Below are 16281 nucleotides of genomic sequence, written 5' to 3'. Positions count from 1 at the left end.
AACTATAAATTAAACTTATGTCAGTTTCTAACTTGGGATGCACTAAACAAGGAATTAACAAAATGCAAGGAATAATTAACTCAAGAACGCATCTCTAGTTAATTAGCAAGGGTACCATTACTTGTAGTTTATCTGTCACTTGTCTAAGGGTTTGTCCTGTATAGTAATTAAGGCCAATTAAATAGGCATGCAAAATGTAAAATCAGGAATTCAAAGTATTACGGTCTAGTAGTATTCCTTTTCACTTATAAATGAGAGGTCTTAGGTTCGATTCTCACTAAAGACGAATTTGAACCACATTTTTGCTAGCTTATTGTGAGGCGTAGCCACCCCCACCCCTAGTGTGAATAATATAGTTTGTTAAAAAAATGTACATATTGTGTTTCCTTGCTTGTGTATCAGTAAAATATGTGGTTTAACACGGGTAAATCCCGTCATTAGTATTTCTATAGTCAAATAACGCCGGTAATGAGAAAAATATTAATAACGAGAGGAAATATCTGATTGTATCAATAGTTCCCTTGTATATTTGGTCAAGGGAGGGTATATATTATTTGAGGTAGCTAGGTGGCGAATGATATCAAAACGAAAATACTAGTGATGTGCATTGTCTTAACGTGGAACCAATTGGGGGTCCTTGTCAAAAAAGGAATAAATTAAAATGTAGGGTTATGATTCTTCTCGGCCTCCATAAGGGATGGATAACTGTGGCTTGCCACCAGTGTCTCCTTTTTTTATAAAAAAAGTAAGGATATGATCAGAAGATTGAAATATCAAATTAATATGAGAGAGTAGGGAGCTAGTGGTGTTATGAGACAAACACATGGAATATAACTCAAGGAATAATATGGCATGGCCCCAAGCATTTGACAACATTGCAAATGAACCCATACAGAGACATGTTGACCGGATATTACCCTCCGGCAACCTAATTATTCAATACTTCCAACAAGATGAGGATTGAGAATATACGATCATGATTCATCAAGGGGTATGTGCAAACATATACTATCAATTTGATTTAATTAATTAGTTTAATACTAAAATAATTAAAAAGAGTTACAAAGTTTCCCGTTCCCGGAGAATCTAGAGCGCATCAGGCGCTGACCGTGGCTTCGAAAACTATTAACAAATGATTAACGTTTTCTAGTCATCTTGTTGTTTCTGTAATCGCGATTAATTAATTATTTAAACAAATCGTGTAAATAAAGAATTGGAAAGTCATGGGATTATGAGTTGAGATCATATTATTTTTAATATTAAGCATAAAAGACCAATAGAAGAGAACAAAGAAAGAGCCTATTGCCTAGACAAAGTCACGTCCATTTGTCACGTGACGGGAAGCCATGTTGACGCCGAGGAATATGGTCTCTGAGATGAGTTTTATGTATTTTTCTAATTCTAATTTTGTGGGATTCCACGCGCGGATGGGGCTCGACAGATGGGTTTTGGCCAAGGAATAGTTGGACACGGAGAGGGAATATTGGGGACGATCGATGACTGTGGATCGGACAAATACTAGCCGTTGAAATTTTCATCATCACCTTCACCCACTTCCTTCTACACGCTCTCGTTTCCACACGCGCTGGTCTTTGCTTCCATTGAACAATATTGTGGTACACAGGATGCACTTGGACTTCCACCGCGAATGATAGTATTCCTATATCAACATTTAAAGGATCGTCTCTACGAAAACAATCCATTAAATTTAGAGATCGTTTAGGATACATCGAACAAAAAATAGTTTCATAACGACATGCAGTTTAAATAATACTTAAGCTACTCATAATGAGTTGTCATTATTTGATACATATCGACTACTAAATGATCTCTAATCTAGTAAAAATTGAATGTACAAGAAAATGTACCTACATGACGCAATCTGACACTCAAAAAGAAATCAAACGATAATTTTAGAGAGCGAAAGATTAATTAGAATCCATCGTAAAACAAGCATGAAAAAACACTCAAAGTTTGAATGAATAAAAATATGACATTATAACAACCCTAACTCATATAAGTTGGCTCTATACCTCATCTCAACTTTAAGCTTGCTAGGAATCCTAATGGGAAATGAAATATGGAAAATAACAAATTTTTAATATACCCTTAAAAGTTTTAAAAGTTGATAATTTAAAGCAATACAATGTTTTTGATCTGCCAACAGTTATTTTTAATACGGCCTATCACGACTCAAATTGGAGCTCAAAATCTAGATTTACAATGCTGAAATCTTAGCTATAACAACTGGGAGGAAGGTGATTGATGAACTAAAGGATATGTCCTTCAAGTCACTCCATCACGTGTTCTACTGCACTAAGAGCAACTCCAGCCGTTGATGGAAGGTAAGAGCAAAAGCAACAATATTGCCCTTGAATCCAAAAAAAAAAACTCTCTCTAGCAGTCCAATGAAGCAATGTTGCCCTCCAACTAATTTGCACCTAGTATTGTCCTTTATTAGTATGAAGGTGATTGAACTAAAGGATACATGTGGCGCGCGTGGCCTGAGGAATCTTTGAAAAACTTGAATAGTAAGAAATGCATGTGGGTCTGCGACCCTGTTGTCGCCGGACGCCCCAGCCACTCTGACACCTCTATGCTTCATACTCATCTTCAATTCAATTCAACTCATTCATATATATATATACCCTCACTCTAGCTCTTCATCATCTCCTTATTTCTAATTAGCTATGATTTAATCATGTATAGATAATTAATCAATTAGCTAAGATATTTGTTCGTGGGGTTCGCACGTGTACAGCTCGATATGATTGACAAACTGGTATCGCCCACTTGGACCAGCGACTGGTATCGCCCACTTGGACCAGCGACTATGTAGACCATATATTGTTCTATTTGTTCAAAACTGGTTTCAAGTATATTATGAGCACAATTGCAGAGGCTGCAGTACTAGATCAGCTGGCAGTTAATGTATAGTCGGTTTGATCGAGTTGATTAAGTAGAGGGTAGGCCTTAGGCTCTTAGCCTTAGAAACATAAAAACTATTGTGTGATAAAAGTTCGTAGTGTTATAATACAAGAGAAAAACGAGTTTATATTTAGGTTTTGAAGTTGATAAATACTAACACGTATTATAGTTCATGATCGTGTTTTCAATATCACACAGAAATTTCTCAAAACAAAACATAAAGCAAGATACACAAAGACGTTCATTATTTTCTAGTCAAAACGAATCCGATACGACTAGGAGAAAAAAGGTTTAGTTTTCGAGTTATGATCATCTCGAATCGGGGACTTGGAATCTAAAATCATGAAGCATAATCATATGCCTCAGAACTTGATCAGAGACAACAAACTACACCCCGTAATGGAAGCTTAAGATGGCCACATCTATGTAGTATATAACTAATATGCTTTGAGTTCGTTTGCATTGGATGATTTTAGGTTATTAAGCTTCTTAATAATTGTAATTGCCATGTCTGCAAGAAAGAAAACGAATAAGGGCATAGCTGGAGCTTTGAACGGGGGATAGTTTAAGGGGGTGGTCGGTCAATCCTTGTTCATGAAGTAAAATGGAAATATTCTAGTTTATGGAAAATATTAAAATTGAACGAGAATAATATCTGATAGTAACAAAAATGGGAGTTTTAACGAAATAGTCTCGATATTGTTCATTTTTAACGAAAATTACATTTTTACTCTAAAAAACCACTCTCTGTGCTATTGCCTTATAATATTTTTTTGTCATTTTGATTAAAACTCAAAGTTTTTAAATCATTTTCATTAATTTTGTTAACAAAAAGAGTAAGTAGCGTATTTAAATAGGTCGTGATCCATCCATACATACATACATCCATCAAAGCCCAGAGAGAGAGAGAGAGAGAGAGAGAGTCAATTCCGATATTCCATTGAACAGTGCCCCATTTGTTTTCTCGAATTCCAACCATTCCCTCCCTACCCTTGCAGAAACCTCCAGTATATCACGGCACCTCCTTTCATTCTCTACCATAAAAAACAACCAAAATACCAAAAAAACCAGGCCTCTCTCTCTCTGGCTCTCTCTGTAGAAACTGGAAAGCAGGAAAGGTCTCTGATCCCTTTGCACTCTCTCTTAAATACACAACTTCCACTTTCCACTAACTTTTCCTGCATCCCTTCATCCCAAAAAAACTCTCTCACTTTCTCCATTTCCCTCTCTCTAGACTCTCTCTCTCTCTCTCTCTCTCTCTCTCTCTCTGACTAGTGGTTTGATCCTACTTAGAAAAGCCTATCTCCGGCTACCAACTTTCTAGTTTATATCTCTGATTCTTCCTCAACCCCAATGCAAATCATAAGGCACTCATGACCCTATAATTATCATACCTCTCAGCCCCTTTTCTTTCATATTATTAATTTACACTTTTCTTCCCCTCTTTCCTTGTTTGCTATAAGAATCTCTCTTCTTTTTCCTTCACCATTGTCACTCATTTTTCTCCCTCTGTGTACCTTATGAGCTCAAACCCTAGCATGATGAAAAATACTTCTTTACCCTTGCCTGATCTCTCTTTACAGATCAGCCCTCCATCATCTGCGGATGATCTTCCATACGATATTGGAGTAACGAGAAAAGCACTTTACAGTACAGACAGAAGCTCAGCCACCGACTCCGGCAGCAGCGGAAGCGATTTGAGTCAGGAAAATGGCTTCTACCACCTTGAAAGGAGTAGCAGTTACAATATTGCTTCGGCGGATGAGGAGCCAAAGTTAAGTTTAGGGTTTGATGAAATGAAAGATCATCATCACCATATGGCTAGTCCTCTTCCTCCAGCCCTCCAAATGCCAAGAAACTTCAACAGTAACCATTACCTCAACCACCATCACCAACCGCAAATCTACGGCCGCGAGTTCAAGAGAAGCGCGAGAACAGTTGGTGGTGTGAAAAGAAGCATCAGAGCTCCTAGAATGCGGTGGACTACAACCCTCCATGCCCATTTCGTTCATGCAGTACAGCTTCTTGGCGGCCATGAAAGTAATAAACAAATCCTTTTCATTTCTACACATTTCTCTTTAATTTTCAAGAAACAATCAATTACAAGTAATACTGGGAGAGTGGGGAATCAAAATCAGGACCTCGGGTAAAAGGGTTTAACGCTCTATACCAACTGAGATAAAAACCCTTCAAAACAGTTAATTATTAATCATATTATTGCAATGTTAATTCTCGTTTCTCATGTCATTAATAAATCAATTAAAAATGTGACTGCAGGAGCAACGCCAAAATCTGTGTTAGAGTTGATGAATGTGAAGGATCTAACCCTTGCTCACGTGAAGAGTCACTTGCAGGTGGGCATAGCTTCACTGCTTACTCATGTGTCCTCAATCTTGTTTTAATTTGCTTGATTTCAAACATACGAATAATGAAATTGGTCCTTCTTTGTAAATTTCCAAAGAGTGGTTATATCAAATGTACCTTTTAACATGTTATGTATTTTTACAATATGGGTACGATTCATTTGTAGTGGGGGTAAGAAAACAAAAGGGTGAGGACAAAAGGGCATCTAGAGGGGGGGGGGGGGTACTCGTAGCAAATGTGGACCTTTTTCTAATTTTTTTTCTTCTATTTTTCGTTTGGGTGTTTTCATGCAGATGTATAGAACAGTGAAGAGCACTGACAATAAAGGAACAGGTAATTAGATTTTCGATCCGGCCCTCTCATCTTACAAGGACCCCATATTATTGTTTATTTATCTTTCCATTATTCTCTTTGTTTGGGAGCTTGGGGTGATCTGAGTGGGACAGACTCGATCATTTGATCCACTGTGTCCTCTCAAACTAAAACAAAACTGGTTGAGGGCCGGGATATAATTTGACTGGCTTTCAGTAGTTGAGAGCTAGTTATTGCATGTGAATTATTTGCTTGGTGTCTGATCAATCCATTGTAAATGTTGCAGGTCATGAAGGGCAAACGGACATGGATTTGAATCAAAATCCAGGAACTAATCCAGCACTTCAAATAAATGCACAATTATCTTGTGAGAAAGCTAATATTAATAGGTGAGTTCTCTAGTTTTAATTTTGTTTTTTTTTTTGGCATAATAAACACGGAGTTAAGCCTTTAAGTTTAGTTCAAGTGGTCATCAAGGGCAGTAATGAGTTAGAATTAGAATAAGAGTAATGGAGAGACTAAATTTGTAGGAGATGGATTGTCGGCCCTCCCATTTTCATAGTCTTCCCATCTCATCCTGTTTTGTGTGGTCACGGTTAAGCCACGTCAATATTTTATATTCTTATTACTTTTTGTTTTATTATTTTTATAAAAAAATCAATATAAAATGTTGACGTGACTTGATCACACAAACAGGAGGGGATGGGAAGAGTATGAAAATGGGAGGGCAGACAATCCACCTCCTATGGAGACTAATTTTGCAAATTAAATGATGTGTCACAAATAAGAAATGAGCACGTTTATCAAAGTTTAAATAATAATTCAATCATCAAATTTAGTCTCCCTAACAATACTTTTAGAATAAATTTAGAGTTTCGGTCCGTCCAATAAGCAAAATCCACCGAGTTAATTACTTGGTTAACAAATGGAAGCATTAGTAAAATTAATGGACATATATCTTCTTTGAATCTCACTATTCAGAACTCAAGGATCAAGCAATTTGGATCATTCAAATTGTATCTGACAATCCTCTTAACTCATTATGCTTACCCATGTACCCTATATAATTCAAGAGCTCCGATTTCTCTTTCACATAAATTAAAAACCTGAATTTTCTTGTTCTTAGACTCCGGACGGTAAATACCGAAGAAGATTCAAAACCCAAATTAACATACATGTACGGATTTTTACAAGCTAGTACTCTTGGAGATAGAATTTCTTTTGGTCCAACATGGTGTCTGTCTTTGTAAATAGCGAAGAGCAATATTTAGTGCTGAAGTCTCAAACCACCTTGAATTTGATGAACATGGAGTTAATTGGCTAGGGTTTTTATGGGCATATAGGTATTACGTCTGTCCTTTACAACGAGCTCCACATCTCATATCCGTTGGATTGTGAATTTGTGTTAGATATGATCTCAATGTGCGACAAAAAGTCAAGAAAATTCACTGCAAATCTCAACGCTGTTAAAATCCGACGGTTGTGATCTTTGATACAAGTCACAAAGAAATCAAAGACCTCGGATAGATTAGCTAGCTAGGGATAGCCATGTCTAATCACTTGGCCTAATCGATGCATTTTGTTGACTACATTATGTATGGCAGTGAGCAATAATGTTGTTGCACTGCTTAAGAATTGAAGTCGCTAGATCTCATCAATTGCCGGTTACACAGTAGCTTGACGATGCATTTTGTTGACTGCATTAGGTAGGGTAGAATCACCAATAAAATTTCAATAAATAAGTGCCTTTAGTTTTATGATTATTGTATATATGTTTTTTTTTTAATTTTTTATAACAGACATATATATCGGAAACTACTTTGATTTAAGTGAAGAATAATTCAATTTTAAATTTATGAACTGACATAACTCATATTTGTGTGATTATGTTTTGATGACTACTGTTATAATTTTGTGAGCAGAGGTTCATGGCCTTCTTCGACGGAGATGAATGGAAGCTCTAATTTAAGACATGGACATGGTTTGGCATATACTCATTCCCCACCTTCAAATGGAACCAAGGTATGCAAAAATCAACACAATTACTATATCAATTTTTTTCATAAATTTGTATATATATATATATATTATAACCCTATATATGTGTGTGCATATATAACAGTTTATTTTATATTTTGATATATAGGTGGAAAAAGAGGACTCAGGCCACCATGTGTATGACCAAAGCATGAAGGAGAGGCCGATGTTGGATTGTGGCTCCTTGGCATCGTCGGATAAGTACCTTAATCTAGAGTTCACTCTTGGAAGGCCAAGTGGCGAATGGACTGTGCTCAATAGCCTCAACCTTCAAATGACCTAACCTTAGCTAGCTAATTAAGGTTCAAAATTAATCAAGTGTTAATTACTTAATTAAACACTAGAGTTAATATATCTTAATTTTTAGGCAGACGTCGAGAAAGAAAATATCTAATGTGCAATATCAATCACTCTTCATGTAACTTTCGATTCCATGTTTCTCTGAATTTTGTCTCTTTTTAATCATAAATTTAAGAGGGGAATGCATGGTATAATATAAACTAGGTAATTTATCCTTAACATGCTCTCAAGGGCATAAACCGCTGCCGATTATATAGTCACGGTGCCTTCATACAAGTTGGTTTGAACTTTTCATTCTTTACAAGAACACCTTCATGCAATTAGGGGATGGTTGCTAGCGGAGTCTCTGACATGGATTTCGTATGAGTTCGATTGTTTAATCAACCGTAGGGCAAATGGATAGTTCTAAGATTTCAAGCGCCATGGAGAAGGACTACCCTTAAAGTAATTAATAAACAATATGAAATTAACTGATATAGAAACGAAACTAACAATTCTCGTAATAAACTTAAACTAAATATAAAATAAGACATTTTGGGCCCGATTTACTAGGCTCAAACTTGCCTCCTTAAGTCGGGCTTTCGAAAAGTTATCCTAACTCCAGCTTAAGGGTATTGAATGTATCACTTGGCCTTCGAAAAGTTGCGTTGGCTCTAATGAATGAATGATGATCGTGCTCTCAAAAAGTTGTGAGCTTCAATATAATAAATTGACCAGTTGCAGATGTGGATATTGGTTTCTTGTGTCAGGCCGCTCGTGAAAAAATTTGTGTTGGCTCTAGTGAACCAGACTGTCAAAAAGTTGTGTTAGCTTTGGTATAATAAATTGACAAGTATCATATGTGAAAAATGGTTTTCTATGTAGGGCCACTCGTAAGATCTTCCCTGCTCCAACTCAGCGATAAGATCGACGTTACTCCTCCTCCATTGCTAATGTATAAAGTCATAGGCCTTCAATCTTAGTACATTCATCAAAACCAGTCTCACAAAAACTTGAGTGATTCTTCAATCAACCCAACTAATTTCAAAAACCCAATTGCTCTTTAGCAAAACCTCTAGCTCTTCAGCTACAATCTCAAAGTCTTCCTTCAAAACAAATACTACCTATGATCCATGATATCTAAAACTTTTACAGTGGTATGATTTGGCGACGTGCAAGTCAAACCACTGTGATTTCATCTATGAGACACATGTTTCATACCAAGTTTAGTCCAATAACAGTGATCTCAGTGGACTCTTCTAGCGTTATCTTGCCCTTCATGACCTAAATCTTGCTAAAGTTTTATTGCTTTCTTTATGTTTCCAATCAATTCACATTTGAAGTCATGTAACTCGGCCTATCTGCCTAGATTTTACTTTATAAAGTTGTGATTTTGACTTCATTATGAAATGATTACATTCTGCTTCCCACTTTAGCTTCCATTTCTCTTTCATTTACATTTTAGGCAATTACACGCAAAGTTCCACTGAATTTTAAGTCCAACACATAAATGAACTTAACTGAACCAACGTCCCACTCAATGAACAATTTTGGTTAAGAAGTCAGATTTATTCGCAACTTTTCCACACAACCAAACACAAAAATACTGGTTGTTGGCAGCCTCCAACGATGTCTCGCCTATTCTCTCTTTCACTCAAATCATCCCGTGACACTAAGACTAAGAGTAACACCTGAGAAAAATACGTGTTGAACCCAAATTAGCACATGATTTCAAAACCAGCATTGAATCTAATGATACACTTAACGCAGCGTGTGAGGATGTTGAGAATTGTTATAAATCGCAAGTCCAAGAAACCTGTTAGGCTTTATAAGTTTGGAAATAGGGGTGTGCTATCCACACACATTTTTTTACTTCTCACACACCTCTTGTTGATTTCTATCCCTTGATTTTCTTCAATTTATCCGATTCGACGATCAAAAATTAAAAAGATGTGTGAGAAGTAAAAAAGGGTGTAAATATCACACGCCTTGGAAATAGTCATTTGTAAAAGAGGAAAAATGGTACAGAACTAAGCCTGAATTATCCCAATATTGGGCCTTGCATGTCAAATTATATCAGCCGATATGAATCTATCAACAAAGGGGACCATATGATTTAAAATCTGATCAGTCCATTCAACGACCGACAGGCGGTGAAAAAAATGGAAAATGAAGAAAAAAGATGGGTGATGCGGACCGTCTTTTACTCCGAAACTGCGCTTGGAGTCTGGACAAAACTACAAACAGAGATGGAGATGATGATTTCTGAATGAAGGTGGATTGTCTGCCCTCCTATGTTCATACTTTTTTCATCTTTTTCTGTTTTATGTGGTCACGGTTAAGCCACGTTAATATTTTATATTCCTATTACTTTTTGTTTTATTAGTTTTATAAAAAATCAATATAAAATGTTAACGTGTTTTAACCGTAATCACACAAACAGGAGATAAGAAAAGTATGAAAATGGGAGGGCAGACAATCCACCTCATTTCTGAATTAAACACCACCACCAACGCAGAGTCCGGTCAATTATTGAGCTTAGGTACATCCAATATTATTGACTTGTTCATCATTTCAATTTGAATTTGCTTTTATCGTTTTTTTATTATCACAAAAATTAAATGTAAAAAACTTGAAAACTTTGAGTTTTAATGATAAAGACAAAATAAAGGATAAAATAAATAGTACCATGTTTGATATTTTAGTATAAAAATATAATTTTTCGTTAAAATAAACAGTACCGCGGATTTTTCGTTAAAACTCTTTTTAAAAAAAAACTAGGTTTAAGTGACTTTAATTTAATTTCGTTGTTATGAGGTATGTCAGTTAGCGTGGGCTATGTAATCTTTGAAAAAAACTGCAGGTCGTACTTTACGTCCAATTACAAGTAATATCCCATGCTTGTTGGACAAGAATTTGCTTTGCATTGAATCTTGTCGCCATTGTACTATTCATAATCTGTTACATTTGCATTGTTTTTGGACATTTCACGCTTAAGTTCTTGATAACATTAAAATTTTGAAATAATACTTCAAGGGGTGTGCTATCCACACATCCTTTTTTATTTCTCTCACACCTCCTGTTAATTTATGTCATTTGATCTTCTTTAATTCATCCGATCCGACAGCCGAAAATTAAAATGATGTGTAGATATCACACCCCTACTTCAAACTCAGTAATTTAAAAGGAAAGTGAACATATTTTTTCTGGTTTAGCTCTTAAATAGTTTATTTATAAAACTTAAAATCGTTGGAGTGCCTTTAATTTATATTTTTAGTTCATTCAATTTTTTTTTTTGTCCATTCAGTTCTATTGTAAAGTAAGTTTATTGAACTTTAACCGTTAACTCTATTGGATGTTATTATCAATGAAATCATTTTCACACTTTCGAATCTCAAACTACCAAGATTTGCTCCCCCTACATACATATTAAACACCAATTTGATGGATGGTTTATTTAAATGTTAAGAAATATGTCTGTGAAAAGCTTAGTTAAATGATAAATGTTCAAAAACAAATTGATAAAAATTCTTCGGTCCTGAAAGTCGTTTAACAATTTGGTTTCCAATCGATCCTTCCGGCCGCGCCTCAATATTTTAAATGACGGTTAGCTGTCTCCACGTTAGCCATCCAATATTTTAGGGTACTCCTAAGTAACTAAATTTTTAAACCCAGTTTGCAAACAAATGATATGTCACCAATAGAAAATAAGCACGTTAATCAACACTAGGCAAAACATGTTCCCAAGAGGCTTGAAAGTGAAAGTTAGATCGCCAGAAAAAGAAAGGGATGTCCAGTAGATGAGAGGCAACTCCTTTGCCAACCTTGCCAAATAAAGCCGACTCTATCTCAGCGAGAATGACGATGACTTTGTCTTCAAAAAAGAGAAGGATGACATTATCTTTGCCATGCCTTAAGGGCAGGTTGTTGATGAGGAGTGGAATGGTTCTGACTTGGACATTGTGTCCAAGTTGAGTAATTTGTCTGGGAAGCTATATGAATAGACTAAATTAGTTTTTGGTCCATACAAAGAAATAATAATTTAATCATCAACAACTACATTATTTGATAGTCTCCCTAGTATTAACTAATCTTTTAGCCCTGATTATATTGTGGTGTGATAATTGATCCTTCACTTGAAACTTTTTTATAACATTTCAATTTCATACATTTACTTATAATTTTATTTCAATTTCATACATTTACTTATGATTTTATTTCAATTTCATACATCTGTTAGAAAATTTGTTTCATACATCTGTTAGAAAATTTGTTAAGTAAACCGTTAAGTGATAACGTAGCAAATATGAGATCTACATTTATGCTGATGTGACTGACAAATTTGTGACATGTGGCAAAATTTTTTTTTTTATGCATTTAAAATATTAAAATATTTATCCTATTTATTAATTTTTTTTAAAAAAAAAAAACCCAATCAAACCCAGAAATCATTCCCCCCGACCCACCCCCCAACCTCACCCCTTCCCCATCTACACTGAGCACCTGAAGTCCCCCTTCGCCCACCAGCCCTTGGATTCTGGCAACATCCGATTCAAGTTCGTCCTGGGCGGGGCCCCTTTGTCCCCGTGGGAGGATTTCCAGTCCAATCGCAAAACCCTTGTTGTCATCAGCATCTACCACTGCCCCTCGTCTCCCAATCTCGACTCAATCATTGATCAATTCGACTCGGCTCTCCGCACCTACTCCTCTGCCCTCGTCAATCGTTGCTTCGCCTTCTGCCCCGACGATTTTCAGGTCCAGAGAATGCTAATCTCGATTTCGAATTTTCGAATTTTTTGGATTTATTGTGTGTTGATTGGATTACAGTTAGAGGATGGAAGCAAGAAAGGGTGGGGTGAGGTTAGGGGGTTTGTGGAGGGGGGGTGGGGGTGGAATGGGGCTGAGGAGAGGGAGTGGGTTGCGGGGAATATGGTTTCTGGGTTTTTTTTTTTTTTTTTTTTTTAATAAATAGGATAAATATTATACTATTTTAAATGCATAATTTTTTTGGCCACATGTCACAAATTTGTCAACCACGTTAGCACAAATATGGATTCTATATTTGTCACATCATTATTTAACGGTTTATTTAATAGATTTTTTAACGGATGTATGAAATTGAAATAAAATGATAAGTAAATGTATGAAATTGAAGTGTTTTAAAGATGTTGTAAGAAATTGAAAAATCTGTGGGGGTCAAATGTAATTTACCCAAATAAAAATTAGTAATTGAATTAGGTTTTGATACTCACACCTTTAGTAAACTCTTAATTAATTTTCAATCCAAAACATTTTTAAAAATAATAAATAAAATAAAAATACATTTGTACTAATTAATTTTTATGAAAAGAATTTTCAATTTATTTATCTTAAATGTACCCATTTGTATAATATTTCAATTTTTTTAATCTTAAATGTACCATTTCTTAAATATACCAATTTGTTATATAATACTTTTTTAATATAAAATATACCCTTTTTTTTTATACAAAATTCATTCAATGTTTTTTGAATCCATTTTTAAACTTATATGGATATATTATCTATGTAAAGTTTAATCGAAATTTTTTATTAATATTATTAAGTCAAGTATTTATTATTTTGGTTTTGAAGAATGTAGCTATGTTTTGTTGCTATAATTTTTTTGTTTAATTTTGATGAATGTACGCATGTTTATACACACACACACATATCCTAGAAATCTCTGGAGTTGGGTTTTGTTCTGTGATTTAATCTGGAAATTTATCTGCAAATTATATTTTATAATTTTCGTCTATTATTTAGTCATAACTTTATATTACATTATTAAGTTTGATATGCTTTGTGCGAGTTTTGTAGAAATTATAAATTATTTTACCTACAGATGTTCGATTCGCATATGTAACGATGTGAGAATCAGAATAAAACATTATTTATGTGCTTGCAGACGGCTATTCTAGGAGGGACGGATCCCATAATAGCGACCTTAACGTGGGTTCTTTCTTTACTACTGAACAACCGTGAAGCCTTGAGGAAGGCTCAAGAAGAACTAGACAAACAGGTTGGGAGGGAAGGGCAAGTGAAAGAATCAGACGTGAAGAACTTGGTCTACTCCAAGCAGTTATCATAGAAACTTTACGTTTATATCCTCCTTCGCCACTCGCAATCCCACATGAATGCAGGGAGGACTGCACTGTAGGAAGCTACCATGTGAAAGCAGGCACTCGTCTTTTCACCAATATTTCAAAGATTCAGCGAGACCCGAATGTCTAGCTCGATCCTAGCCAATTCCAACCAGAAACGTTTTTTACAGCTCAGAGGTATTTTGACGTTAGGGGACAGAATTTTGAATTCATACCATTTGGAAGTGGTAGAAGAATGTGCCCTGGAGTCTCATTGGCTCTTCGAGTTGTTCAACTAACGGTGGCTCAACTCCTGCATGGGTTTGAAATTGAAACGATGTCAGATGAACCCACGATGTCAGATGAACCCGTTGATATGACTGAGAGTTCTGGAATAACCAACATGAAGGCCACCCCACTGAATGTCCTCCTCACACCTCGCCTTCTGGCCAAACTTTATGAAATAAATTAATAATATTATGGACTTGATAATAAATAAGAACATTTTCTTAGTTACCAAAATTCGAACTTAGGTGCAAAAGTGGGCGAACATAGCGACTGGCCTAGCTCACCTTTCGCTATCTGTCTCTAATTTGTAACGATTGTGCAAAATGTTGAAAGTTAGCTTTGTAATTTGCTTCATTGCTACAATTGGTTCCTAATATTATTTCAATATATTGTATTGGCTTGGATGAATTTCTCAGTTAGTTAAGGCCTGACCAACTAACTCAATATCGAATACTCCCTCTGGTAGATTCACAACAGCAATAACAAAGTCTTGTTTCACTAAGCGGGGTTAGCCCTATGAATTGGTTGATTACCTAAAGTCATTTAGATTTAGCTCTGTTGAATGATGGTCAAGCTGAGTTAGCTAGAGTATCAAATTAGAGCCCAAACTTTTGGAGTTCTTATTACAAAATCGCGCTGAAAATCGCAAACCCATTTTCTCATGTCCATTTCTGTTTGTGCCTTTCTTCCTGGTGGTCCTCTTCGAAAATAACATTACCCCATCGTATCATTACTGCAATCACATGGTGTTAGTGTCACATTCATGCAATTCGTGAGTGAGCGATGTACACAAAGGGATATACAACCCATTGCAAGTAAATTTAACCTCGTTTCTGAGCTCGGTCAGTGTCTGGCAAAATCTTAACCATGAAACCCTAATCTTGCATCAATGTCACATTAACATCATTGCAATTTGCAAGGGATTACCAACAACTGTTATCTAAGGTGGACCATGAGCCCTTTAGTCACCTAACTGGCTACAAAAGGGAAAAAAACGTTGCTTGCCTTTTCAAAACTAATTTTAGCTAAATTACATCTATAATGCTACAAATTAAGTGAGGTTAATCACACAATACAGTAGTGTGGAGCAAAAAATAATCCCAAAAATCATGGAGCTGACACGTGAATTATTCTCCAAAGAGACAAGATTGCCCATATTAAATGAGCAGGGAGCAGTCTAATTTACCACGCGCAGCTGAGGTAGAGCAGGCAGAGATCAACGACTGCTTAGGGCACCCGTGCCCGTAGGAAAAGTCAAATGTATTTATGATAGAATAATCCTTATTTTTATCATAAATACATTACTAATCAGAGAAAATATCTTTCAAGTATGTAAACCTAATTCCATTTATTTAGGATATTTACCCAATTACTACAAGATATTTATTTACACAAATATCTTGAAATATTCTCACCAAAACTCCACCTTAGGGCCGGCCACCCATAAACCCTAGAGGGCAAGCTCATACTCCTCTCCTCTCCTATAAATACACACTTTATCTCCAAAAATTAAGTAAACTTTAGCTACCCCTAAAAAGGCTTTTTGCTATCCACAAACACTCAAACACATTATTTTCAGAATTTTAACTTTGACATCGGAGATTCTTTAGCCAAAACCCTCATTCATCGTGGGCGTATGAGACTTTTGGTCTTAATCTTAGGTGTTATTATTTTGCTGATGCTTTTTCGTCAAAGGAAGAGACGATGAAAATTTGCATCCACAAATAGCTTCAAGTTAAAAAACAAAAAAAAAGCTTTTGAATCATCAAAGTGCTTCTGAAAATATATGACAATAAAAGCTTAGGGGTTTTGAAAAGTGGGTTTATGAAATTATATGACAAAAAATCACTTGAAGTCCCTTTCAAAATAGGGAACTTTAACGAAAAGCATCCGGTACTGTTCACTTTAACGAAAAACCACATTTTTACACTAAAAAGTCAATCATGGTACTATTCACTTTACCCTTTATTTT

The 16281-nt window shown here is 35.6% G+C and overlaps 1 protein-coding gene and 1 long non-coding RNA gene across 2 annotated transcripts; both read left to right on the top strand.

Annotated features, from left to right (window-relative positions):
* The first annotated feature begins 3923 nt into the window (after positions 1 to 3923).
* Positions 3924 to 8141, top strand: LOC126630918 (probable transcription factor KAN4). Its single transcript, XM_050301059.1, has 6 exons — positions 3924 to 4968; positions 5206 to 5282; positions 5586 to 5625; positions 5891 to 5993; positions 7527 to 7626; positions 7751 to 8141. The coding sequence occupies exons 1-6, from the start codon at positions 4449 to 4451 to the stop codon at positions 7922 to 7924; spliced, it is 1014 nt and encodes a 337-aa protein (XP_050157016.1). The 5' UTR covers positions 3924 to 4448; the 3' UTR covers positions 7925 to 8141.
* A 4203-nt stretch (positions 8142 to 12344) lies between these two features.
* Positions 12345 to 14717, top strand: LOC126632652 (uncharacterized). The gene is made up of 2 exons (XR_007626781.1): positions 12345 to 12675; positions 13847 to 14717. It is a non-coding gene; the product is annotated as an uncharacterized LOC126632652 (long non-coding RNA).
* Positions 14718 to 16281: the final 1564 nt, after the last annotated feature.

The sequence above is a fragment of the Malus sylvestris genome, chromosome 8 (assembly GCF_916048215.2).
Source record: "Malus sylvestris chromosome 8, drMalSylv7.2, whole genome shotgun sequence".
Lineage (NCBI taxonomy): Eukaryota > Viridiplantae > Streptophyta > Magnoliopsida > Rosales > Rosaceae > Malus > Malus sylvestris.
This window is presented reverse-complemented; position numbering and strand designations above follow the sequence as displayed.

Excerpts from the sequence above, each read along its gene's own strand:
- LOC126630918 (XM_050301059.1), top strand. The coding sequence starts at position 4,449 with ATGAGCTCAAACCCTAGCATGATGAAAAATACTTCTTTACCCTTGCCT. Across the intron at positions 4,969-5,205 it reads GCTTCTTGGCGGCCATGAAA|GAGCAACGCCAAAATCTGTG; the intron begins GTAATAAACAAA and ends ATGTGACTGCAG. Across the intron at positions 7,627-7,750 it reads CACCTTCAAATGGAACCAAG|GTGGAAAAAGAGGACTCAGG; the intron begins GTATGCAAAAAT and ends TTTGATATATAG.